The sequence below is a fragment of the Strigops habroptila genome, chromosome 19, assembly GCF_004027225.2.
Source record: "Strigops habroptila isolate Jane chromosome 19, bStrHab1.2.pri, whole genome shotgun sequence".
Taxonomy (NCBI): domain Eukaryota; kingdom Metazoa; phylum Chordata; class Aves; order Psittaciformes; family Psittacidae; genus Strigops; species Strigops habroptila.
This window is the reverse complement of record NC_044295.2, coordinates 664,854-689,088: the sequence shown is the minus strand read 5'-3', so window position 1 is coordinate 689,088 and position 24,235 is coordinate 664,854. Positions and strand designations below refer to the sequence as shown.

The window sequence follows — 24,235 nt, the reverse complement described above, 5'->3', positions numbered from 1 at the left end:
TACCCTGCAGCGACTTCCCCAATCCCTGGCCCAGCTTCCAGCCATGTTTCTGGAGTAAGCGGTGTCCAATATTATCCTGACAGACAGAACAGAGAAAACAAACCAAAAATATTCCAATAACATATTCTTCCCTTCCCTCTGACATTTAAACATGTGATGAGCAAGAGATTTTTCTACATATATATATAGGCATGCAAAAAAATGCTACTGAAAAGGCACTAAATGCCCAAGAAAAGGGAGAGACAAATGTCAAAAATTGCTGGCTAGAATAGTTCCGGGGGCTGGGGTTGGGAGGGTCACTTTCTGATGGTGTGCTGGGCAACTTTTGTGCATCACGTTTAACAGAAAGGAAAAAAAAGAAAAATCAACTGAAATAAAAAAGCAATGTGGGAGAAAATCAAGTGTACCAATAAAAATTGACAGGAAAAAGCAGAAAATCCAGCTATTTATACAATCAGCTCCATCACCTAGACAGCACCACTTAAAGATTTATGTTTTCTTTGGTAAAGAAAAGCTACAATGTGTTTAGTCGTTTCGTTTGTGTGTCAGGCTTTGAGAATACTGAGTAAGTTGTAAGTGCAAGACTGCCCCACCACTAGAAACCAAAACACAATCAGAGCAAAATCCAGGCTAGACTTGATTGGGTTTTTTATATATGTATATATATATATAAACTAGCATGCAGCCAATATTAAACTGAAACAACAGTGAGGTTAGTAAAACAAAAAAAAGAAAATAAATACCATTAAATAAAATGAGCTCAAGCACAGACTGGGTGATGCATTTCACATGTAAACTAACAAAAATACTAAGATGTTAGAATGAAACAGGCCTAGCAATAAGTTAACAGCAAGGAACCATTAGTGCATGTAGGGGAAACAATAAGCATAATGTCTCATCTGCCTAAAAAAAAAAAAAAGCAGCTATTTTGGACCAAGTGGAAAGTCCTGACGCAGCAATTCAGTGTCAGCTTTTGAACCGGGGCTGAGCAGGGCTCCCACTGGAACTGATGTGGGGTTGGGCAACGTTTCCTCCCCCAAAGAAAGGACACGAGTGTTACCAGCACCCCTGTCACCAGCCAAAGCTGACAGCTTGTCCCTTAGCCATCAGTTTAGCAGCAGTGACCAACTGTCAGCTCCTCAGATGACTCTGGGTTGGGACCATGTTCACCCTCTCATGATAAAAATCATGATATGGATTTGTTGGTTATTAAGGAACCACAACTCAAGATATCCCCCAAATATCCTGAGTTCTAGCAGGCTGTGAATCCATCACACCGAGTGGGACATGGGATCTTAAATCAAAATGAATTAATAGATTAGATGTTGCGGGTGTCTTTAATGAAATAACCCAGTTGTCCACAGCAATGGAGTTTGCACTCACTACACATGGAAGAACTTTGGTCCATCAGCTTGACGACACCATCTTCCCAAAGATATTGGCTGCATGGATACATTTTGCCTCAGAAAGATTGGATCAAGTATGAGTTTCATTTTGTTTCACGCTATGCCAGGAAAGCAAGACATTGTGTCTCACTCTTTGTCAAGGCACCAGCACACATCTCTCCCACACTACCAGCTCTCCCCCAGGACAGAGCTAGGGCTACATGGAAGGAAAAATTAAGAGAGAAGTAAGGAAATGTCTAGATCTAAAAGCTTAAATCAGTATATTCAAAAAAGGGAGAAGGAACAAATGCGGATTCCAACCATAAACACCATGGAGCTGTTGGGAAGTGGAGGGAAACTTACCTGGGAGCAGACGTGCTGCAGCACAGCGGCTGCAGGGCGCGTCAGGCAAAGGGGCTGAGGCTGAAGGGGTTGTAGGTGACACTGGCTGTGCTACCATTAGTCAGCTCTGCCTGACACACGGGTCCTGACTCCGGTTTGGAAAGCTGGTGCTGACAAAAATGGCTGCATTTTCCCCAAAGAAAACCAAAAACTAGGCCAAGGAGGACTTTGCAATCTTTTGCTAAGTGGAGATGAGACATTGTGCTGACTGTGTTGTGTTATGAATGCACTAAAATAAAGACAGATGAAGCAGTATGCTATTTCCAAAAGCAGTGCAAGTGGAGTGAAAGCATTTCCATACGAACCTGGCTTTAAAAACTGGGCTGTCAAAAGAACAGTTAAATGTAACACAAAGTAAGAAACTGTCCAATCACTAATGGTAGGTTTTTTTTCTTTTGCTTTGTTTTCAATTCACTGCTTGCAAGTAATGTATTTATTAAAGAAGAGTGAAAAGCATAAAAGAAACTCAACAAGTCAAGACCAGCTGGGAGATTCAAGAGCGGCGTGTTGTGACTGACACAGTGAAGGGGAAAACAAATGTTAAAGGGGAAAACCAAAAAAAAAAAGGAAAATTTAGAAGGGTTATACACATTAGCACCACTTTTACAAACCCACTCAAGAGGATGGCCGCAAGTTGCTTGACAGGAATTGGAATTGCACCTGATGGGTCCTGGCTTGGTTCCCAGGAAGGGGGCTTTTTTTCCCCCTCCTCAATCGATTCCATTTGTTTGTTTAAGCAGTGAATTTTCCTAAATTCAGGAAACTTCCTAATTTGAAATAGGACTGGATTGAAATGGAGCATCTTCTGGTTCGCTGAATAATGAGAACAGCCCCAAGAGTTGAATATTCACATCCAAGTTGGGACCTAGTCATTACCCCGCTCATTTCTAGCTGTGTTCAACCTTCTTCCTCCACTCCAGACTCCTAGCACAGACCTGCACCAAGGCAGAGCCTCAGGACTGCTCTGCAGTGTAAATGCTGCCCTAAAAATTGAGTGAGGGAAGGCCAGGCTTGCTGGGCTCCCAGGTGAGAGCCGAGCCACAAGGCACAGGGCAGCAAGTGCTGCTTTATTAAGTGAACATTCCGTAAATTGGGGCCTCTTTCACATAAAGGGTCCTTTTTTGCACCAAATTTCCTGTGAATGTCAAGAACTGTCATTCTTTTTGACTAAACTATCCCCACTTTATAGCAATTTGTTTATGGGCAGAGTTGTAGCAACCTACAAAGACGCCAACAGCCCCACAAGGAAATCCCTCGTTTCCCAGACTGGTGCCAGGCTCCTCACTTCCTTCCACTGTTGTTTTGGAGCTCCTGGTGCTCCAGCCACCATCAGAAGTACTGAGGCAGCCAAAATAAGTCACCCAGGAGGTGTTTGAGTGAGCAGGTGAGCTCCCATTTACCATCCAAAGCACTCACAAGGGCAGCACTATCTGCCTGGGCATCCAGTCATGGAGACAGGCTAGAGACCAGACTGCGGGATGTGCAGGGAACGCCAGAGTGGCTCCTGATGGAGAACTCTGCATTACAGGTGAAGCGAAACTTTCCCAAAAGCCTGGAGGAAATGTAAAGGTCTTGACTTCACCAAACCTGGCCTTGAACACTGCCAGGGATGGGGCAGCCACAGCTTCTCTGGGCACCCTGTACCAGCGCCTCAGCACCCTCACAGGGAAGAGCTTCTGCCTCAGAGCTCATCTCAATCTCCCCTCTGGCAGGTTAAAGCCATTCCCCTTGGCCTGTCCCTACAGGCCCTTGTCCAAAGCCCCTCTCCAGGTTTCCTGGAGCCCCTTTAAGCACTGGAGCTGCTCTAAGGTCTCCCCTTAAGGAGCCTTCTCTTCTCCAGGCTGACCCAGCCCAGCTCTCTGACAAAAAAACCAAAATGCTTACAATGAAAAGATGTGTGCAAGAACTGGAAGGTTCTGATCATGTTGTACGTGGGATATAATCCACAGTCGGTGGATCGAGCTGTGTTACGGATAAACCAAAACACCAGTTTTGCCTAATCCAGGTTTTTCACAGGATCCCCACATCACCCCACATGTTCACATTGACCATCTCAGCATCGCAGGGCCATGCGTCTCTTGAGTGGGTTGTAAGCTGTGCTGACTGTGTATTGAGGAATCTATAAGCAAGGATCAGATGCTACTGGGTGAACCCATGCAAACAAGAGGTTGAAAAGATTCCCAAAACAAAACCTATAGCTCACTACAGATGACACAATGAAGACTAGAGAGAAAAGCCAAATAGTAATGCTACACCATTCAGCTTCAAGAAGCACATTATTTATAGCGCTGTCCACATATGGCTACTGCTAAATGTCAAATCAGCAGCCTTATCAAATGACACTTTGGAACTAGTGGAGTCCACAGATCTGTACAGATATACAGTGCAACAAACCCAGCTTCAGCTCATACAGTCGTCTACAACAGCCTGTGAGCGTCAAACAACTACAGCCTGAACCCTCGGGCAGCTCAAGGTCCTCCCTGTGCAACTGAGCAGGATTAGAGAGAGGGGGGAAGGACATTTGTTAGTTATGACAGGAACAAACTAACAAGCTCCAGAGTAAGTGGGTGATTTGCAGTCTGGCCTCCAACCTGCACTGGTGACAGCTTGGGCTGCCCCCTGCCACTGCGCACTGCCTGCATGGGGACAGGGCTGCTCCCAGGGTGAGCTGCTGTCTCCTACTTGAGCTGTACTGCTGGGACAGAGAGAACCAGGAACTCACAGCAATGAGGTTCAATAAACAAGTAGAAATCAGGAATTAACGTGAAGAAAATCTGGTCTTCATTAACGCTGCAATTGGTTGTGACTCCCCACTCGGGCACCTGAGCTCAGTGCACTTCAAATACTTTAGAACAGATGCATGCAGCTTCTTGAATTTAAAAAGGGTTAAGTGCTCTGATGTGCCAACGCCACCAGTGGTTCCACTGATGTGAACAGCCTGTGGGAGTGCAGCATCTCCAAACCAGAACAGAAAAAGGGTTACTGGGAGGTGGGGGGAAAATATCAGCATTTGCAGCTATGAAGAATCCATTGACAGGAAATATTTTCTTCAGTTTAGTACTGGCAAATAGCTGGCTTCTGGTTTGGGCTACACACATCCACTACCTCCTGTCAGCTCTGTTTTCCATTAAGTGTACTTTGGTTCTACCACATGTTTCAGTCCAGCCATCTCTGGCCTAAACAAGCTGTCCAGAGCGGGATTTCCACGGGAACACCACCACTAGAACGCTAATTGAGGACACGTTTCGACATTGTAATGATCTGTAGACTCCCAAACCTATTTTTCCAGCCACCTTTGAGTTGCATGCTGTAGCAGTACAGTCAGCACCTCTCAACAGATAATGCTGCAGAGATGGATCTCACTTCAGCGGTGATTGTCAAACGTAGGCTCCGAGTGACACCCTCTGCCCCCGGGATTTCCAGATGCAAGCTACCTTTCGTCTTGAAAGCATTTCCATGTGACTAAGCTGTGAGAAGCTGCATTTAGAATGTGCTTAATCCACTCCTCAGCCTGCAGGATAACCAAACTTTAAACTTTTAACTGGAAGCGCTTTCATCTGCCGTTGTTATAAACACCCTTCCTCACACAAAGACATTTGTCATCCAAACTATTTCCATAATGTGAAGCACAGGCTCTTACTCATTCCTCGGAGTAGATTCCTTTTTAAAGGTCAGCTGAATTGCTAACAGAGAACTGGGTAAGGCTTATAAAACAATCAATTTGTTAATATTGCAAATATTTAGATGTGTGGTATTTGGCAAATGACAGACTTGCCCTTACTCCTTCCCTCTCCTTTGCAGCTCGAGGATGTCACCCACTTGGGTGTGAGCAATGAGAGGAAAACACAAGGCAGGAAAAGTAGCATGAACACTGCTTTCCTGGTAAAAACTTGCAAGAGAGGAACACCCCTGAGCTCTGACATGAAACCCCTTCTGCTAACGTGTGTCATTTGCCCATTCTAAAAGCACATCGGTCATGATCAGTGTGGAAGCAAAAGCATTTTCAGTGTCAGGAAACTTGACAAAGTCATTTGTGCTTCCAGCTACAGAATCAAAAATGTATTTAGTGAAGAGCATGTGAAGATTAACCTTAAAAGTGACCAGGTTGTCTCTGCCTCCACTTTGACACTGGGACTGTTCATGAGACCAAAAACCTCCCCATGTAGCAGCCACAGCTCTTCAGTTGTGCTACTAGCACACAAAACCAGCACAAGTGTTCTCCAACAGCTGCTGTGACAAGGCAGAACAGACATTTACTCAGTTCTGCAGCTCCTTCTGAGAGCTTCATGTCCCAGGCTGGGGATCCTCCCCCGAAAGCCTTGTTTCAGACAAAAGAAGAGTGAAAAAAAAATGGATTTTAAAAGTAAGAACAATTTAAGGTTTTAACTCTTTCTCCTGGCAAGCCATTTTCTTGTCCTCTCCACCCAACTGTTCTCATATGTAACCCTTAAGCTGAACTATACATATTAAAACCTACCAAAAACTTGTAAAGTTTAATAATACCCTGACAGTTGAATGGTGAGATATATAGTAATAAAATATTAAAGCCTTCACTGACTTTAATTTTTCAGCTGCAGTTCAACATTAATCAAGCTGCAGCTAGTACTACACCTGCAGATGACGTGTGGGTCATGTTTTACATACTGCTGTGGGCATCTCGCCCCTCACACCACCAGAGAGATGGCACCTGGGACCTCTTCTACTCCTCTGCTTGAGAAAACACTGTCAGAAATCAGGTAACCAGTTCTGTCTGGACATCTTTGAGTGACTTTGAAATGCTCATTCCAGGGAGTGGGCTCCCAACAAGTGTTTCCCATTATCTTTACACAAGGAAACAAGCTTGGCATTTTAATGAAAATCCCCATATCACAAGGTAAGATTGAAGTATTCAGGAGAACATTGAATACAAATTCCCATCTCTGCAGCATTATCTCATGCGTCATCAATTACTGCCATGCCTAAATCTAGCATCATGCCAGCACATTAAGACAGTAGGTACTATATGCAGTGTTCACTGGACCAGAAGAACAGAAATAAGAAGGGGGGAAAGGAAACCCTAGAGAAGAAATTAAAAAGGCAGACCGTGCAATACAAACCAGATCATGGCTGCTTAGCTAATATGGGCCAACTGCTGCGGAAGAAAAACGTCGAACACCCCAAGTTGTGTAAGTTTTTTTTTGGTAAACATCTAACACGCACACAAACACACACAACACCAACCTAGACATGAATGAAAAGCATCTATCCACCTTTAGCTAAGGCTAAGTTTCTTCTAAGTGCGGGCTAACGTGAAGAAACTTAAACAGAGAACTTCAATTATTAACAGGGAAAAGAAACACTTGCTATTTTCTTAACATAAATCAAGTCTTAAGCAGGACACCCCTAAGTGACCCTCGAGTATTCACTCCGAGTTCTCTTGCTCTCATATTGAAACTGCAAATGAAACTTAGCTCGAGCTAAGCGCCAAACTTAGGTCCAGTTTAGGCAGAACAAGCTACTGTGCCTAAGACTGCAGAGGGTGCTTTGCAAATAAGAGAAATTAAAAAGCTTAAGAAGGTAAAACTGAAGAGAACTTTGGTTTTCCCCGCTGTGCTCTCCACACCTCCAAGTGGCACTTTGCAGAAACTCTGGAGCAGTTTCAGGCTCGTGGGGAAGCACCACTACACCTCCACTGCAGTGCACCCGTGCTTCCATCCTGCCAGGTGACATCCTAACACTTTACCACACCAATTTCCCAAAACTAGAACCTAAAAAAGGATCAAGCTACATTTTGCTACACTGTTCTATCAGGTTCACTTAGGAACTGAACTGAGTCTTCAAAGCAAAGTATAAGAAATCTCTACAAATGAATGTGTTATTTTAAATAACTCCTGAAATACTGTGTGGAACTAAAATTTAGTCACCTATAGTTTTAGGAGGACTATTTAAAGATTAAATCCCAGGCCCACTGCATCTCAGCATGCAATTTACCACACACAGTTAACCCTGTACTGCCAGACAGATGCCCACACCTAGCCCATTTGACTGCATTCACATCAAGTACCATCCGATCACGGCCTAACTGCTGGTGGTTGCTGACGCTGTAAGTCTGTGTCTTACCGATTCGATCGGCTTGTCCAGGGATGCCTGCTCTATCTCCAGGTGCCCTTCTTCATACTGGTCAAAGTGGTTGCCCTGAAACAGAAAAGGAGGGTTAGTTCTACAGCAGAGAACACACTTCCAACAGCCTCATGTCAAGAGTCACGTTTGCGTACAGTCAGATTTATATAACACTATATATATATAAGTAGCATTTTGCTAATGAGTGAACATGTTAAATATAGGCTCAGTTCAGCACACAGGCTGTAAGAAAAATAAATATTCCAAAACCTAAGCCAATTTGATGATAATCATAACATGGAAGTTGGCAAAATATCAAGCATTTACAATGACAGCACTTTTGGGCTTTTTTAGTCTATAAAGTTTATGAAAACACTGACCATAAAGACCAGTGCCAACCTTAAAAGCACACAGGACAAGCAGCAGAAGGAATTGAGCCCACCACCACTACAAAGGAGTTTCTTGTTGTCTTTTCTCCTTTAAGGCTTTTCTTGCAGCCTCAAATGCAAACTGCTTGAGGCATACTTGTAATTTCACACACCTTAAACCAACAAAACCCCACAGTGGTACCAAACAAAACCTCTGTCAGCGCCCACAGCACTTGTTTGTGGTCTGGAATAGCCCTTTCCCTGATTTCAGGCAGCAAACCATTAGTGGAAGTGATGCTCCAGCACACACAAAGCTGTTACTTCCCACCCCAGGCAGGTGATCCCACGATACAAACACTGGCACAGAGAATGCCAGGATGCACACACAGAACTGCTCATTCCACATGGTCCAGCTTAAAGCATTTGTGAGCACCTAAAACTGCTACACCACAAATGAGGGGACTGAGGACCACGTCTGAGGAAAGGGAAATGGACCAAGAGGCACACAGGGTGTGCTGATACAAGTGTAAGTGCACCAAGAGTGTGCAGGTGCTCACACAGTGAAGAAAATGCCACAAAGCACAATAAATCCAGGCCAGGTTGGACACAGGCGCTTGGAGCAACCTGCTCTAGTGGAAGGTGTCCCTGCCCATGGAACTGGATGAGCTTTAAGGTCCCTTCCAACCCAAACCATTCCAAGATTCTATGAAATCCAAGCACCTTGCTTCCTTACACTCTTGGAACAACTCCATCAAACATCTTTAGTCCTATAGACTGGCCATGCATAAGAATTACAGCAGATAGGAAGATCCATCAGGACCAGATTGATGAGTTCTGAACAGGGAAACCTCTGCCCTCCCCAACAGGGCACCACCACCAGCAGCTGTGGGAGCAGAGCCTGGCGTTGAGCAATCCTCCACTATGGCAAAATCCCACCTTTCCATGCTCTTGCCTGGACATAAAGCATAGAGGGTTCATGAGCCAGGAAGGCAAACAGCAGCCTCTGTCCCCCAGAACCGCTGGGGCTGGAACACCATCAGTGGGAATTGCCATTTCAGGAAAAAATAACATCCCTGCTGTAGCTCTGTTGTCATTTCAGAGGTTTCTGGAAGCTCAAATTCCTGGAATTGCAATGATGGTGAACCATTTTTGGCCATTCAGGAGGTCTGTGATGCAGCACTAACATCCACCAGACCTGGAAAGCTGCAAACTCAAGAGCAAGCAGGGGAGATGCTGCAGCTACACAAGTCATTGCAGGGGGTGACTCCGTGGGCTCTGCTGTGTCCCCTCGGTGTCACAGCCCTACAGAACCCTGGGAAGTGCCAAGGCCTCGGCTGCTGCCCCCCACTCCTATCCCACCCAAATCCTTCTGGCTGCTCCACATGCACCAAGCACCTGGCAGGTTTCCTTTGCCTCCCGGCTCTACAAGCACTTAGAACAGGAACATGCAGCACCACTGCCAAGAGAAACATGTTGTCACCCTCCTCCCTTCTACCAACACCAACTTTTCCTTCTACAAGAATTTTAATGAAAGCCAGCATGTGAAAGAGCAAATTCCAGCTGTAAGGCACTGCCTGTTGGAACTCTACAGGCCAAGCACCAGCCTCCAAAAATCCTCTGGAACGAGTGTTCGTATCCAGTGATGTGAATCTGCAGGAGCCCATCCTGACAAAAACCTGTTGCCAAGAGGATGTGCTTTGCTGCTGGTGCCCAGCACCAGCCTGTCCATCACCCACAGCAGTAATCCACCCAGGCCACGCTCTGCTCCCAGAGGCTTCTTTCCCACGGCCTCTCCAGAGCAAGTTTGGGGCTTAATCTGCAGGCAGCAATCCACTCCCATCCGTTGTTTTTGGCCAGCCTTCAAGGAGCAAGCTGAAGGCAAAGTTACCATGCACATGCAGTTGTTGAGCTGCTTAAAAAAAGGCAATGATTCTTGAAGCCAGGCGCAGTGGTGATGGACAGGCTGGACGTGTGTGTGCTGGAAGTCAGGGAGAAGACGACGGAAAACCTGCCCCAAAGGCAGGAGGACACTTCCAGCCTCCCAAAATGCAGTGCTCAAGAGAACAAAAGCAGTAAGAGCACACGTGCTGCTGAATGCAGGTGAAAACATCTTACTGAAACTTCATATATATGAAAAAATAAGTAAACCCACATAAAACCTTCCAGTGCCCAAAGGGGCCAATAAGAAAGCTGGAGAGGGACTCTTCATCAGGGCCTGTAGGGACAGGCCAAGGGGAATGGCTTTAACCTGCCAGAGGGGAGATTGACATGAGCGCTGAGGCAGAAGCTCTTCCCTGTGAGGGTGCTGAGGCGCTGGCACAGGGTGCCCAGAGAAGCTGTGGCTGCCCCATCCCTGGCAGTGTTCAAGGCCAGGTTGGACACAGGGGCTTGGAGCAACCTGCTCTAGTGGAAGGTGTCCCTGCCCGTGGCAGGGGGTTGGGGCTGGAGGAGCTTTAAGGTCCCTCCCAACACAAACCAGGCTGGGGTTCTAGGATAACATTTAGTTAACACGCACTGGAAACACTCTCAGCAAAACCAAAGCTCTGCTTCCTCCCCCCCGATTTCACAACATGATTTGCTGCCTGTAGATAGCTCTGAACGTGCCAACTGAGTTACCTGGAACCGGCAAAACACTTCTGCCTCCTCGCTGTCTCCTCCAGCACACTGCCAGCCAAGGCATTTGAAATTGCTTTTACAAAGGCCAGGGTCAATTCCAGCTTGAAAGCTGGAATTTGCTTTGCTGAGCTGAGGCTTTACAGCTCCATTTTGCTGTGCTTAAACCCAACCACCCCTCCCAGAAAGCACGAAGGGACCAAGCACTCACTGTGCCAGTCAGGAAGAGAATCAAGCCACCTACCCAGGTTCCAGTGATCCCATTAAGTTATTAAGATCCCATTAAGTTATCCACCTTGGAGGTTACTTTATGTATTTATATACTTTGGGGGTTATTATCTACTTTATATCTACTTTGGGGGGTTGCTACTGATAAAGGGAGTGGGGATGGGTTACTTGTTTTTCCAAATAGCAGCAATACCAATACTAGAGGTTTTAAAAGAGGCAGAGTGCTTGCCATCACCCTGAACCCCGGGATACACCAGAGCACAGTGGGATGCTCAAGAGCTCGTACTCACTGTACAGGGATGACTGTTCCAGGTCATTACAGGCAGAACACCAAAGTGTCCAAACTGAACTGAAATCAATAGTCACCACTCAGACTGCTCTTTAGTTATCAATACTTCAATGATAAAGGAAAAACTGCCCTTCCACCATCAAGCAGCTTGCCCTGGAAAAGGGCCAGAGGACAATCCAACATCACCCTGAGGTCAGGTTTATGAGCATGTTCAGCATGATGGCACCTAAAAGGGGGAAAATGGTTCTCACTTCCAGGGCCATGGCGAACAGCCTAAGGCGCTGCTGCCTGTCACCACAGGGCTTCCAGAGGCAGCCCAGCCTGTCCCTTCGCTTCCTCACCCCTGGAGCTGGCCAAGGAGTGAGCTGGGAGGGATTTCATCTGGTTTCCTTCTTTTCCAGTCCTTCAACCTGGCCCATCAAAGGGATCCATTTCTGTTTTGCTGAATCTTAAGCCAATGGATCAGAGGAACATAAAGTACTGAACGTAACATTTAAATCTAACAATTCATTAAATCCTAGATATTGAATCTGTTGAGAATAAATTACATTTCTGGGAAACTCGAGCCATAAGCACAGACCACATTTTAATAGGATTTTAATCTGTGTCTTCTGCAGACTCCGAGTGATGCTTTGCTCTTCAGAGGAAACCTTTGGGTGAAAAGAATTCAATCCCTACAAAATGGATACCAGGCCATAAAATAACAGCTGCATTAAACCCAGCACTATCGAAAACCTAGTCCCAAACCTTCTTCCCTGTATTACAGAGACACAGTAAAACGCTGGCCCTGCCAGCTAATGACAGTTTCCTCCTACTCCCGTGGACCAGGATTTCAGGACTGAACACAGCACCTTTCTCCCCGCCACCCTCTGCCCCTCCGTTTTCAAGCTGCCTGCATCAGGCTTTCTCACTTCTGCTTTGCAAAACAAGAAGTGTTGCACTGCTCATATCACTCTCTTACAGATGCCACCTCCATCCTAGAATAGCAGAGCAAATAAGACGAGAGGCTTCCTTCCACTCGAGCATCATGTACTGCTATCGCTCAGTGCTACAGCAAGTGCTCCAATGCTGGGTGCTTCACAACAAGCATCAAAATTCAATATATTTTACCACTCAGGTGAGAAACAAGGACAAGCCTTCACCAGCCAAACACTCCTTACCCACCATTTCGTTTCCTTGCTGCATTCATCTCCAGGAGCCAACTGTCTGCATCCTGTAATTGTTTTTATGTAAAATCAGCTGAGTTCTGGCTAACTACCCATTCTGGTTACTCACAGTCACATGCCCTCTCCTCTCTCCTCCACTTTCCCACTGCTTGATCTTTGCATGAAGCTCTTTGCCAAACCTTATGCCTTGGAGCCCTCACACATTTAACCACAGAGTTCTAAACACAGCATTTGAAAACTCAACTAACAAAAGCTGCCTCCGTGCAGGGTTTCAGACCTTGTTCTCCCTTCTTTGGACTGTAAATACTTCAGAGCTCTGGCCCAACAAATGCCATTTGGTCCAAGATTAAACATCGTGGAGTCACTGCGTTTTCTGAAGCAGTTCACATTAAACAGCTAAAGGGAAAGAGAAGCGCTGCTGCTGTCTCACTTGTAAGGTCCCAAACACTGTGAGACCCAGTCAGTATAATTCAATAGAAAAAAGAACTTCATCACTCTCTCATCCCAGAATCTTCAGCGGAAAGAATTGTTGCCAAGAAATTCCTCCCTGCAAGTGAAATGAATTGGTAATTTAAGCCCATTTATCATCAGAGTAAGTTTACTATCACAGAATTCATTCTCTCCCCTACACGAGGCATCTTTTTATGAAGGTGAGCAAAGACAAAGCATCTAATGATACAGATATTACTGGGGGGTGGGAGGGCAACAACACCCTTTAAAAGCACCTTCACATCCCTGGCAGTGCTCAAGGCCAGGTTGGACACAGGGGCTTGGAGCAACCTGCTCTAGTGGAAGGTGTCCCTGCCCGTGGCAGAGGGTTGGGACTGGAAGAGCTTTAAGTCCCTTCCACCAAACCAGTCTGTGGTTCTACAATAAGCCTATGAACTGCAAGACAGAAGGAAAATGTGTCCTCTCCTTCCCTTCTGCTCCCCAGAAGGGTGTATCCCAACCCAGACCTGGGCGCTGCAGTTTCTAAGTCACCTACAGCATCATCAACACAAGGAGGGACGAACCATGAGTCACTTCAACCGCTTCAAGGCCATTAGACCTCCCTGGGTATTAATTACGAGACTGCTCTTTGCAGTCTCTCCAAGCACAGAGGATATTAAGATGTCAGCATGCAGAATACACGCCATATAGTGCACATTCCTGATGGGAATTAGTGGTTTCTTTTATGAGCAGCCTGAAGTTATGCGTGTATTATTTCACAGGAACAGTCAGGCTGCCTTGCAGGAGCCAGCCCAAACCCTGAAACACAGCTCTCATGTGGAGATGGGAGAAAACTACAACAAAGGAGTAGCATAATGGAGATGTGAAAGCAATGGTTTCCTTTCAGAGCGCCTTCATTCAGCTGTCCTTTCAGTTACTGCTCAACAAGAGAGCTCAGTTACACCAACAGGATTATTAATATGAAAGAAGATGATGTTAAGTTACAAAACCCAACAGAAGGCAGATGTGAAGAGCCAGAATGAGGATACCTGGGGAAATGCTGCCTGCTCCACAAGTCACGGGGATAGATGACACCTTCACTGGTGTGAATGGAGTAAAATAAGACAAAGCCCCTGGCACAAACCCCTGTGCCTCAGAGCACGGACGCCAGCGATGACTGGGGAGGGAACATGCAGAATGCAGTTGCTGGGATGCCAAAGCAGAAACAATCTGGTTATGTCCATACCGAGGGTCAGGCCCAGCTCAGGAAGGTGCTCAGCAACACTGGCTCCTGTGACCACCCAGACAACTGTCTGAAGAAAGTCATTCTGCAGAACAGCCTCACTGTGCTCCCCCATCATTAGTCCTTAACTGCACTGGAAAAGAGCACAGCGTGCTCACAACTGCTTAACTGCACTTGAGAAGAACACAGTGTGCTCCTTAGATATTCAAAAATTAGGTTTACACTGAGAGAAAATCAGGAAAAGACTCAAAGAAAAAAAAATTTATATTGCATTTACTTTAGAAAACAGGATTTTAAACTCCTAAAGCAAATCAGCACTCTTGTGCATGTTCTACTTATCCATCAATGCAATCAATAAACCTTCAACTCCCCAAAAGATTAAGCCAAGCCATAAAATCTGGGGCTCTTACCCACAAACGCCACTTTAAAACATTTAACCAAACCCACTCCCCAGCCCTGAAAGCTCTGAAGGCATTTGGCTGGAAACCAGCAGCTGAAACACTTGCAATATCTACAAAGAGGAATGAGCACGCCCAAGAAAGGCCATTTTCTGGTGCAGATGAAGCCAGGGCAGACACATCTGCTACAACCCATGGGCTGTTTCCTGGTGTTTGCTCTGACATTCCCTGCAGCCAGCCCGGGATGGATGAGCAGATCCAAGGTCTCGCCAGTCCAGTGCAGGAAACCAAGGCAGCATCTGAACCCGAGTGAGCAAATGCCACCTCTCCAAACTCCTCACTGCCTGCACACATACGGCAGGACCAAGAGAAAACAACCTCAGTGATTCCAGAAGCAAATATCCTATTAAACATGACATTTTCTTTTTTAAGGAGATTGTGCAGTTCCAGGACCTCTGGGAGGACCAGGCACCTCACATCCATCAGCTTTTCCTGAACACGGCTCCCAGGACAACTCTGCAAGTGCCCTGCACCCAGGAACCTGCGCGAGCGCTGCTAGTCCAGCACCAGTGCAGTGGCCCAGGCAGACAGGCACAGGAATCACTCCACAAGGATCTGACAGAGCACCAGGCTCTTGCCTAACCCAGAGGTTAGGAATTTCAACAAACCACAATCCGTATTCATCTCGTGTTGCATTTTGCATCTACTTCTCTAAAAACCTTCCTGGCTCAGTCAGCAGTTACCAGACCTGCCAGTTTTGCAGAGCCCTGAGCTTGCCTGACACAGGCCCCCTCACACCACCTGAAGGTGATGCAGGCCACCAAGTGCAGCTGTAGTTACACATGGGACAGAGGCAGGAGAAGAAAAGCCAACACCAGGCAAAGATCAAGTATGAAGGGTCTAAGTGACAAGGTCTGCTAGAGCTACCTCTTATTTTGTTTATTTGTGGGGCTCCATCAACTACATCCTCACTAACCCCACCTGCAAACCTCAGCCAACAGAGATGGGAGAGGGAAGGGGTTAACCCCAAATCCAGCTCACCATAACTAATCAACTGTTTGTTACACACAATCAAAACATAAGGGGTTTATCATTTCTCTGCAGGATCCACACTGCGCTGTGTGCACTGACTGCAAATCTCCAGCAGTAATTTATGCTGCCCTTTTCAGCTAAGCAGGACCTGATGACTCCATAGGATGGAAGATCTCCAAAACGTAACTGATGCAGACAACCATGCTGATGGGTCGAAATCCCATCCAGAGAATTCAAAAACAACTCCAGGAGAGCGTAGCTTGGGAGTGTTTCCTGAATATTCATTATGCACCCAGAAGAAAACACATTTTTAAGACTAAGCTGTACCTTAAAATGCCTCCATCAAACCCTGCTCACGCTGGAAGCGCTCTCGGGTCAGTTTAAAGGATGTGTGGTTTCTCGAAACTATAAAAAGCAGCTTTGTACCAGTACCTGAAAGCCTTTGTTAATGCTTCCCAGCATAAAGTCATCCCTTTTCCTGTTGTTCCCTGTAGTGACTGTGAAGATTAAAAGCCCCAGTTATCCTTTCCTAGGAACACGGAGGTAAAGCACTGAAACCAGGGCGAGCGTGCTCGCTGCCTGCTGTCTGTTCTAAATCCCCATCCCAGCACCTTCCCTTCAATAAGCCATGCAGGTGGAGGAGCAGGGACACTGCACATCTGCACCCCCTCCAAAACAGCTTCATGTTTACAGTCAACACCTCGGGAAAGCTGCCGCAAAACCTCATTGCAGGCAAACACACAGAGCAATTATTCTGAGAGTACTTAACATGGAAATCCTCTCCAGTCAATACAACAGGAGCAATCACTCAACCTCGGGTCTGAATTTAACCTGGCACCTTTTGAAAGCAGCACCTTGTAATTACCCCTTGAGAAATTGATGGCACTTTTTGTTTACCAAACTGAAAGTTAATTTTGATGGCAAAAGTCTATTGTTATGTCCAAAAACACTGAAAATCCCCATGCCAGACCACATTCAAAACTACTCAAGAGCTTGAAACCAGGAAAATGTGCATATAAATACCCAGAGCTGTCCAACTCAAACCATGTTCTCCATTTGAGAGATAAACAGCTCGTACAAAGCAGTGGAAGCCAGAGGCAGGGCCCTGCTTCGCTGTGCTTTGCATACTTTGGCTCCAAACAAGAACAATTTAATGTCTTTCAGATCCCTCCTGCTGTTACCAGCGCCAGCAAGAAACTGTTCCAGCACACAAGGGACGCTGCTCAGTTCTTCAGCACTTCCAGCAGCCCCACTGAAGAGCATTGGCATCACTCTCATGTGCCCAGTTTTCTCTCAGCCATTTCTTCACATACCTCACTAGAGAAGATGCTGCAGCTTCCAGCACACGTATCTTCACGACTAATAAGGACTTTCAGCCACAGAATCACAAATTGGGCATAGTCCTTCTCCTCAGGCTGCTCCATCCAGCCTCCCCCAGCCTGTGTTTGTGCCAGAGATTACCCCAACCCCAGTGCAGGCCCTTGCACTTGGCCTTGTTGAACCCCATGAGTTCACACAGTCCCACCTCTCCAGCCTGTTCAGGCCCCTCTGGATCCCACCCTTTCCCTCCAGCACATCAACCACACACAGGAGATACAGAGAAAACACCCTGCTGGGACATTGATCATTTAATATCCAGGATACCATTTATTTACCACTGCAAAGTTCCAAGCTTTCATTGTACAGTCTTCCTTTTTCTTTTTCTTAATATGGCATTTACTTGATAAAGGCTTGTTTCTAAACCAAAATGTCACCGAAAACCTCCCTCAGGAGCACGCTGACTGATCCAAACTCCAAACTCATTCCACCAGCCTTGGTACCACTCCACATTTTTATCAACGACCAGAAGGGAAACAGAGCAACTGCTGACTCTGTTTGCAGATCATGAAGCCCAACAAACAGTAAGCAACAACGTGGGCAACGTGTTTGTACAGAGCAACCTGACCCTGCCAGAGTGGCCTGAACTCACTAGCACGGAGCCTGTTTTCCTCCCAGAGCCTGTACAAACAGCCCAGCAGCACAGGCTGCACCCAAGCAGGCAGGAGGAATCCCAGTTCAAACGTCTTCGTGCAATACAGTAGCAAAAAGGATAAAAACCAGCAGGCCAAGGGTGTGTAAGGAAGGAAGAGCAAGCAAGAATAAAGCAGTAAAAAAGATCTTTATCTCTGTACATTATACAGGCTATTCCAGACTCCTCTATGCAAGTCTTCCAGTCACAAACATGGAAAATTTTAGGATGCAGGAAGCCATAAGAGGCAAAAGGAAAGGTAAAATCCCCTCCAACGAGGAAATTCAGACTGTTCAGGCTCTCAGAAGAGGGAGAGCTGAGACAGAAATGCAATAGATGCCCTCAGATAAGGAGAGACAGTGTACTGATGTGTGCTTCTGCAGAGCAGAGGATGCAGCAGACAGCTGGGACATGGTTTGTGGGCCTGCAGAATAAAGTGTTTCCTCTCCTATTCAGTTTGCCACGGCACCAGAGAACATCACTGCAGGAGGGGAAGGACAAAACAGAGCAGGGAAAGGTTCAACCAAGCCAGGGAAGAAGGTCTATATAAAATTAACTCACCACATGGGTTCCAAAACTTCACACTGCAATTCAGATTCTCTTGTGATCTTCTAGAAATGGAACCAATGCTACTCAATGTACTTGATAACAAGTTTTGCCCTGGTCCTCTCCTCCCTTCCTTGCTCACACAGAGCAGGATGAAAAACCAGTCACAGTCATGGTGTTCTTGCTTTGTGCAACTGAGAGGTCAGCACGTCTTGCCAAGGAAGTAAGAGCAGGATTTCCCCTGTGCTGTGCCCATGCCAGAAACACAACCCAAATCTCATGACAAATGAGGATCTCTAAACAATACTAATAGATGTTAGAAAAGCTAAGATTAATTCTGAAGTTTGAAAGCACACCCTGGGAAAGGCTACCCCTGGGCTGCTCCCTGCTACATCTGTCAAAGGCAACTGCAAGCACCAGGATCTTGTATCGCTGGAAGCTCAGGATAGTTTTGCAGAGGCTCCAACCCTCACTCCTCTACATTAAGTTTTCCTTCTCCCAATTAGAAGTAGGCAAAAGGAAATGACCCTATGTAGTCCCTGGCAGCACAGAGGAAAGCCACCAACTTCCTTTGCTGCATAACCCATGAGCAGTCCCAGCATTTGCCTGAGGCAGCACCTAAGAAACAAACTGCAGGCGAAGCCGCCAACACCATTGAAAGGACAGATGTGGAAGCTCCAGATGCTCGGTACACTGAGCTGCTTGGGAACAAACCTGAGCCCTGCCATTCTGATTTAAAAACACCAAATCCCCATGCCAGCAGCAGTCAGAGTCAGCTCAACCTGCTGGCAGCAGCAGGGCTGGAAGCACAGACCGGCCAGGACCAGCAATGTGCTCCCTGTGCTCTTCAAATCCTTTGGGAAGTGAAGAAACAAACACCTATCTTCTTGGCACAAGCAAACCCACCAGAACTGAGTGGTTTTTCAGGCCAGTTTAGCAACCCAGGCACTGGGCTTAATGGAAGTGTTGTTCTATTATAGAGACTCTACAACAAACTAAAAAACCAGGAGAGAACAGTTTGTGTTACGTCTGGCTAATGATGCAAGGAAGTGCATTTATGTAGGAAGAGGAAATTATTGTACACACATACACATATGGCTGGTAATATTTCTGCTTCAACAATGAAAAGGAGAAAGCTAGAGCAAGAAAACATGTTCTCAACATCTGCGAGTAGCTGAGAGCTCCACTGGATTTCAGTGCTATGGAGACACCCACAGTGTTCATTCTTGGAGTTCAGTAGAGTTAATCTAGAGACTAAAATCACTGCAATTACGAAAATAACACTAAAAAAAGAGATTTACTTCTTGCAGCAGCCTCATGTATTCACACAGCTTTCAGTAACGCTTCTAAAACACTGTGAGCACAGGCGACAGCTATCGTTCATCCCTACTGGAAGTTACAGTGGTTCCCAAGTCTGTGCCGTGGGGAAGCCAGTCAGTCAATCAGGGAGACAGCAGAGGCACCGAGTGACAGACACCCGCGACAGTACGTACTACACTCCTGTAACTGAAGGATGAAACTTGTCAGCAGCCCACTGCAAAATAACCCCTCTTTGCAATGGAAAAGGGAAAAAGGTTGGGATTTATCTGGGTAAGGCATTCAGCAGACTTAACTTGCCATTTCAGAGCCTAAAAGGAGGAAAGAGAAGGAAGGTCAGCAATGCCCTTCCTCCTTTGGTAACTCCTTTCAGTGCCTGAAGCCTCCCAAGCAAACTGCTGTGCTGCTGGGTCAGGGAAGATCAAGTATTAATGGACAGAGCAAAGCAAAACACCTTCCGCTGGAGCTGCCCTCAAGTTCAGCACCTGCAAAACACAGTCAAAAGCAGGGGCTTGCCCTTGAGTTCTTCTAAGCTTTGAGAGCATGCAGCGAAAAGAGGATCTACAACCTTTGTGCAGCTTCTGAAGCCACAGAGCACAGCAAAAACCAGACACTGCTATAAAAACCCCCACCTCACTGCGGTGATATCCTCCGATGCCATTCCCTGCTCCTTCGGCACTTCCAACTTTCAAACCATCCGTGGCTCTGAGGCTCCTTCCACCCCACCACAGAGAGCACTTGGAATCATTTCAGAGTACGTAATCGTCCTCTCCCTCCGCAGCATGATCTTTAAATCCTCCAGATAAATGATCTTCTTACCCTTGTGCTAGCTGCTCTTTTCCACAGGGTTACTTGCAATCCCCTGAGTGCCTCCGTTCCCTCTGCTGCTTTCTTTACACCCATGGCATCACTTCAGCTGCAGTCCAACGTCCCCCACTCCCCTCTTATTCCATCAATCCTCAGCTGATCCTTCTGCTCAACAACCTTTCTCCCCCATCACCATTTTATGCACTTCGGACCACTCACACCTCCTTTTTTCTCGGCTGGTTTAGGTCCCTTCCTTCCTGAACTGATTTCCCCTCCAGTGCTGTCTACCTCCACTCCTGCCTTCCCCAATCACCCCGAGCTTCCTTTAGTCCACCATAGGGGAGGGGAGAACAGCCCTCAGCAGCTCTCTTGCCTTTAATCCACTTCCCTCCAGCATATCAGAAGCTCAGAAACCCGACTATCACCTCTGCTAACCCTGCCCTGCAAACCTCACCTCAGCCCTGCCCACACCAACGCTCCACTCGCACTCCTGCCAAACTAATCCTCCCAAACACAGAATCTTTCCTGCTTCTTTCCAGAAAGAAGGCTGACAACAGTAAAGAGTGCTCTAAACCGCTGGGTCTTCATCCAGTGACTCTCTTCCATTAACCACATCACTAATCCCAAGGCATCTGCCTTTCTTCCAAACAGCTAAAGGGTTCCTTTGACCCACCGGCTTTATTCCTGACCTTTTGTTTCTCTTCCTCTCACACATTCTTTTACTTCATCAAGAAGCTCCCAAGGAGGAAAGGATCCAAGAAGGAAATCTGAGGGATCTCTGCAGCCTCCCTCGCCACATCCATCCCTGCTTCGAGCAGTGCAATTTTAGGGCACCATCTCCCTTTTGCCATGCCAACCTGGGGCTCACCAGACCAGCGGCAGCACAGGGGCATGTTCCTACTCAATGGAAGGATGGAAATTTCACCTGCTGAAGCTCACATTCCAACTGTTAGGAACTGCGTGAGGAAGGCGCTTTAACACCGACAGAAACACTCCCACAAAGGGAGCCTGCATTTAAATTTGTGACTTCACACTAACACAGTGTCTTATTTTTTGCTGTAGTTTTGAGAGCAGGATTTCAGAGGGATGAGCTAAAGCTGCACGCTGAAGGCATATTTTTACCTACACTTAGCAACGGTCAGAGCTTTCACAGCGGACCTGCAAGCACTGGGCACAGCAAACCAGTTCCTTTATTCCACACCGGTGTTCTATCTCAAGTGACCTCCATGTCAATACAGACAAAAAAGGGCAAAAAACTTCTCTGAAAGTGATTTTGATGAAGAAGAGGGTTGGAAAAGCCTTCCTCCAGCAATATACTTCAGAAAAACTGCTAGACTAACCAACTGCCAGGGGTATGTGCACAGGCTCTTGGGCTCCCACCAATTCACTGCGACCTTGGCCAAGACATTTGGGCCCAGCCTCCCTTTAATCAGCTCTTTCCTAACTCATGGTTTCACATTCAGTCCTCTGCAACCCTTAAGCAACTCCAAGCTGCTCTTCCCAGAGGACAGGTTCCACTTTTCCCTCAAACAAAGCTTTAACACACAAAATAAAATGTCTTCTCCCTGGCAAATGTTCAGGGCGGAGGGAACGAAGTTATCCTGCTACAAGAACAAACCCTACCTTTTCCTTTGGTGCTCTAGTCTGTGGGAAAGCCAGTGAAAGCCTGGTATGTGGCACAGATAAAGTCCCAATTAAAAACAGTGCCCTTTTCTTAGAGCCAAGGGAAAACAGGGTTGTGACAGGGCTGCTGTTTCTGAGCATGCTCGACAGCTTTTAAGATTGAAGCCCTGTTTCCTCTCTGACATCACTACACATTCTCCCTGCATGACCAGTGAGTGCAGTGACACAGTAACAGGTTTTGCTGCTACGATCATTTATTTTCCTGCAAAGAGGTTGCCCCACACAGGAACGAGAAGGACACAGAGCAAAAGGCCCAGGTGAAGGAGTTGTGCAATGCACAAATACAGAGCTCACTGGTTTCTTGGCTCTACCCTGCAGTACCCGACCTGGTTTGGGTTCCCAATTCTCTCCCGTCCTCTCCCAAAGCAAAGTATTACACGAAACATACTTTCAATCCCAGGATCTGGCTCCGCTTCCTGAAAGAAGAACTTCAAAAGCAAATCAGACCAGTTCAATACTAATTACGACTCATTTCTTCATTTAAGGAAAGGCACAATCCAAACCAGCCCCGGTGGTTAGGGCTGCTTTAGGCAGCTGTACCTAGATAAGGTAATGCAAACAGAGCAGCCAACCACAGACACCTGTGTTCTCATTCTAACACAGCTGAATAATGACTTACAAAGCTTACACCCCCCAAACATCCACAAGGCACAAAGTGAATGACTACTGGATGTCCTGGCTGTTTTCAAGATCACACCTTAATGCCACATTAAGCACAATTACGCAAGCTCTGCAACTATCAAAGCCCTCCCGTATCTCTGGATGGAAAGCAGGAGTTGGGGTGGAAAGCACTCTTCCAACTTCGGGCTCTTGAAACAAGGGCAACACAGAAAAGCTCATCAATAGCTCTTCTCGAGCTGTGGCTGTTCTCACTCCTTTTGTTTTTCTTTCTGACCTCGAGACTCTCTCGGGCTGAAGTCGGAAAACAAAATGTCATTGTTCAGGCTTAATGAGACAACGTTCCTTTTCCCGTTGTTTATTTGACTCCCTTGTAAAACAGCAACAGCGGCGCTAATTACGCCGAAACACTCATGTTTGCTCCGGGGGGGGCGGAGGGGGTGTAGGAGAAGGAAAACGCGTTTCCCATGAACAAGGAGCCGCTGGCACCAGCCGGGACAGCCCCGCTCGGGTGCGAGCTCGGCTCGGGGAGGTGAGCGCCGCCGCTCCCGCACAGCCGCCGGCCTAACGCACCGCAAAACCCCCGAACTCGCGGCGAGCGTTACCTCAGCGGGGACCCCTCCCACGGGTCACCTTGAGAGCCGGTACCGGCCCCCCGCGCTCGCCCCTTTGTGCCGTTACCCGCCGCCGCGGAGCGCCGGGCCCGAGCACAAAGCCCCGGCGGCGAAATGGGGTGCGTGTGTGTGCGGATGGAATCGGCCAGCCCCGGCCTGAAGGGGCCACGGCCGAGGCGGGAGGCGCGGGGTCTCGCCCGGCGCGGCCGTTACCTGGAAGTCCCTGTCCTCGTTGAAGCGAGAGAACCTGTCCGCCATTTTGCGCCGCCGCCGCCTCGCCTCAGCCCGGCCCAGCCCCGCGCCTCCGGCCGCCTCCCCTCAGCACCGCCCCCGCCGCGCCGGGCGGCCGCGCGCATGCGCGGGGTGGCAGCGGAGCCCTGGCACAGCGGCGGGGGGCTGCTCGGGGCCCGGCGTGGCGGCGGCTGCCGGGGAAGCGGAGGGGAAGCGGGTCAGACCGCACCGCACCACCTCACGCACCGCCGCCCGCACCCTTAAACCTCCGCCGCGGCTCCCGCTGCGGTTCGGCGCACACCGCGCAGGCGCCGCCACCCCCCCACCTCCCCCCCCGCTTGCGCGCGCACCACGGCTGCGCATGTGCAGAGGCGCCAGGGGGGGTGAAGGAAGGGGGAGCTCGACCCGGGAGGGCGGGAGGGTGCGAACCCTGCTTCAAGTCTTCCCGCCCTCCCCGCGCGAACCAATAGGATTGCCCCGGCATCTTGAGTGATGGTGATGCTAACCAATAGGAGCACGGGTGGAGCTGGGGGGGTGCCCATTGATGGCTGGACATGAGCCAGCGTGTGTGCGGGTGGTTCGCGTTCCAGCCGCGTTCCGGTCCGGGGTGGCACCGGCAGCGGGGCCAGGGCAGGGACTGTCCCCCTGTGCTGGGCACTGGGGGGGCCGCACCTCGAATCCTGTGTCAGTTCTGGGCCCCTCATTCCAAGAGAGACATTGAGGTGCTGGAGCCGGGCCAGAGAAGGGAATGGAGCTGGT

General features: G+C 47.8%; 1 protein-coding gene across 4 annotated transcripts in view; it reads right to left on the bottom strand.

The window, feature by feature from the left end:
- GPATCH8 (G-patch domain containing 8) overlaps positions 1–23,763 on the bottom strand; it is a 53,120-nt gene extending 29,357 nt beyond the window's left edge. For 2 of the 4 annotated variants that reach the window (XM_030508799.1, XM_030508796.1), the window contains exons 1-3: positions 7,887–7,967; positions 2,093–2,110; positions 4–76 (exon numbers count right to left, since the gene is read on the bottom strand). Coding sequence is in view for 1 of the 4 variants with exons in the window: in XM_030508793.1 (XP_030364653.1) it covers positions 4–76; positions 7,887–7,961; positions 23,459–23,503 (193 nt within the window). In the remaining 3 variants the exon portion in view is untranslated. Of the gene's footprint in view, positions 1–3; positions 77–2,092; positions 2,111–6,883; positions 6,919–7,886; positions 7,968–23,458 lie in introns of those variants that run through there. The other 2 variants (XM_030508794.1, XM_030508793.1) reach the window with 2 other exon arrangements.
- Positions 23,764–24,235: the final 472 nt, after the last annotated feature.